Genomic DNA, 2,185 nt, shown 5'->3' on the forward strand with positions numbered 1-2,185 from the left:
CAATGCGATATTCTGAGTGGAAACCATAACCTCTCTCTCTCTCTCTCTCTCTCTCTCTCTCTCTTTCTCTCTCTCCATCACAAAGGAGCATACTTCAGCGTATGGATAGTATTTTTTATTAAATTGGAAATGTGAAGACTTCTTAGTTTGACCTCCTTCCCAAAAACCAAAACCGCCTTGCCTGTGAAAACCGTTTTGTGTAGGAAACCCTCTCGAGTGGCCGGCTCAAGTGGATTGCTCGTCAACTGGGTGTTTCCAGCTGAAGAGTCACGATCGACGCGGCTAAAGAGTCACGATCGATTACTCTTATACAATTTTCGCCTTCGATGCTCTTTCCAAGCCAATCAGCTAATTAGAGCATGACGATAACACTACAGGACGACTCGAGAGGTTAGGTTATATAAGAGCCAATTTAAGCTACAGAGGCAGGCGTATTAACACACACACACACACTCTCTCTCTCTCTCTCTCTCTCTCTCTCTCTCTCTCTGAGAGGTGCTCAAGCGCAATGGCTGCCGCCTGCCAGAGAAATCCCATGTTTCTCGCCTGCTTGATTCTATTTTCGCTTCTGCCGCTGTCGCCTCTCGTTCACGCGAAGAAGTCTTGCAGTAAGACGTCCACCCTGAGCTACTACCTGCAGCAGAGCTTTGGCGTGAACGAATTCCTCATGGTTCCGGCGGCACTTCCGGCAGCTCCTGGCACACTGACGGGGTTCGGGGAGGAGCTGGTGCACGAGTTCGTGATGACTGAAACGGCGGCCGCCAACTCCTCCGTCATGGGGTACGTCCGGGGGACGGCCATCTGCGTCAACAACACCACCCCTGTCACTACGTTCTTCGTGAGCAACGTTATCCACTACGACTACGGGGGCGTCTCCGGCACCCTCTACGAGCAGGGCGAGGTCATCTTCACCAGCCCGTCGTGGGAATCAGCCATCGTCGGTGGCACTGGCGCCTTCCGGTTCGCCCGTGGCTACAACGTGGGCACCCGGGTCTCCACCGTCACCTCCAACACCACAAACCACGTCGTCAGCCACTATGATGCTTTCTTCTGCACGTGCCCTTGTTACTAGCCTGTACCTGATCGTACACACGGCATCTCGCGCTCCTTGAAATTCACATAGGCAAGTCCAAAACCACGAACACTAAGGCATTCTTGAGATTATATCCCCACAACTCTCTCTCTCTCTCTCTCTCTCTCTCAGTACTCGAATTTGAAGGGGTAAAGTTAAAAGGCCTAAGACAATTATGTCTTGAAGAAGCCTCTCAGTAGGCTATGCAAATACCTTTTATTCATAATATTGATATTCTCCGCACATTATTTAAAACAAACTCTCTCTCTCTCTCTCTCTCTTTCTCTCTCTCTCTCTCTCTCCTCGAATTTGAAGGGTAACCTTGTTTTCTATTTTGCAAGGCAAAATTTTATATGATTATTCTAAGAGGAAGGGTAAATATAACTATTACCTTTTTTTTAAAGGCCTCCTATCTCTATGTCCTTGAAGGGTCAATATAACTTTTACTTTTTTTTTAAAGGCCTCCTATCTCTATGTCCTGCCTAGCATGAAGGATAACTCTTAACCTTACCCTTAAATTGAAGGGTCAACATTAACATAGCTTTTTTAAAGATGTTATTGTTGTAAAGCAAGGTCACAAACATTACCAACTTATAAGACACGAATCATGATGATTGGCCAAGAAAAAGTATATTAATAATCTCATTACAAAGCATGAAGTTATTGAGGTCTTCTCTCTTTCTTGTGTTTCCACACACCAAAAATTCCGTTCCAATTTATATCATTCAAGTTGTTGGGTGTTGACAAAGAAACAAACATTAGAGTGTCAATTGTAGATCGGTCTAAAAAAATTCTTCCGATGATTTTCATTTGATTTTTCTTAGAGAAACCTCTTTTGCATATGGCAGAGCTAGCCTGCAATGTGACAACAATTTGCCACACTTTGATTGAATAGCTCTGAGGACATTTGCTCCCATTCTATCTTGTCACCACATTGATTCCAAACATTAATGAGACCTAAAAATGGATAGTACGAAGAATACATTGTTGTAGCAATTCTGAATAATTGTAGCTCACATTGCATCTTGTCAATAATGAACATCGGTCATGCACCCAATTTAGTTGTTAATCAATCTTAGAATTCCTTTGCTTATTGATGACGAGTCTCATCAT

The 2,185-nt window shown here is 44.2% G+C and overlaps 1 protein-coding gene across 1 annotated transcript; it reads left to right on the top strand.

Moving 5' to 3' along the window:
• The first annotated feature begins 413 nt into the window (after positions 1-413).
• LOC148029434 (uncharacterized) lies at positions 414-1,390 on the top strand. Its single transcript, XM_087688708.1, has one exon. The coding sequence runs from the start codon at positions 509-511 to the stop codon at positions 1,070-1,072; it is 564 nt and encodes a 187-aa protein (XP_087544834.1). The 5' UTR covers positions 414-508; the 3' UTR covers positions 1,073-1,390.
• The last annotated feature ends 795 nt before the right edge of the window (positions 1,391-2,185 follow it).

Source organism: Lygodium microphyllum, chromosome 11 (assembly GCF_053477565.2).
Source record: "Lygodium microphyllum isolate KBCC chromosome 11, Lygodium_microphyllum_v1.1.10, whole genome shotgun sequence".
In the NCBI taxonomy this organism is placed as follows: domain Eukaryota; kingdom Viridiplantae; phylum Streptophyta; class Polypodiopsida; order Schizaeales; family Lygodiaceae; genus Lygodium; species Lygodium microphyllum.

Coding starts and splice junctions, on each gene's coding strand:
- LOC148029434 (XM_087688708.1), top strand. CDS start 509: ATGGCTGCCGCCTGCCAGAGAAATCCCATGTTTCTCGCCTGCTTGATT.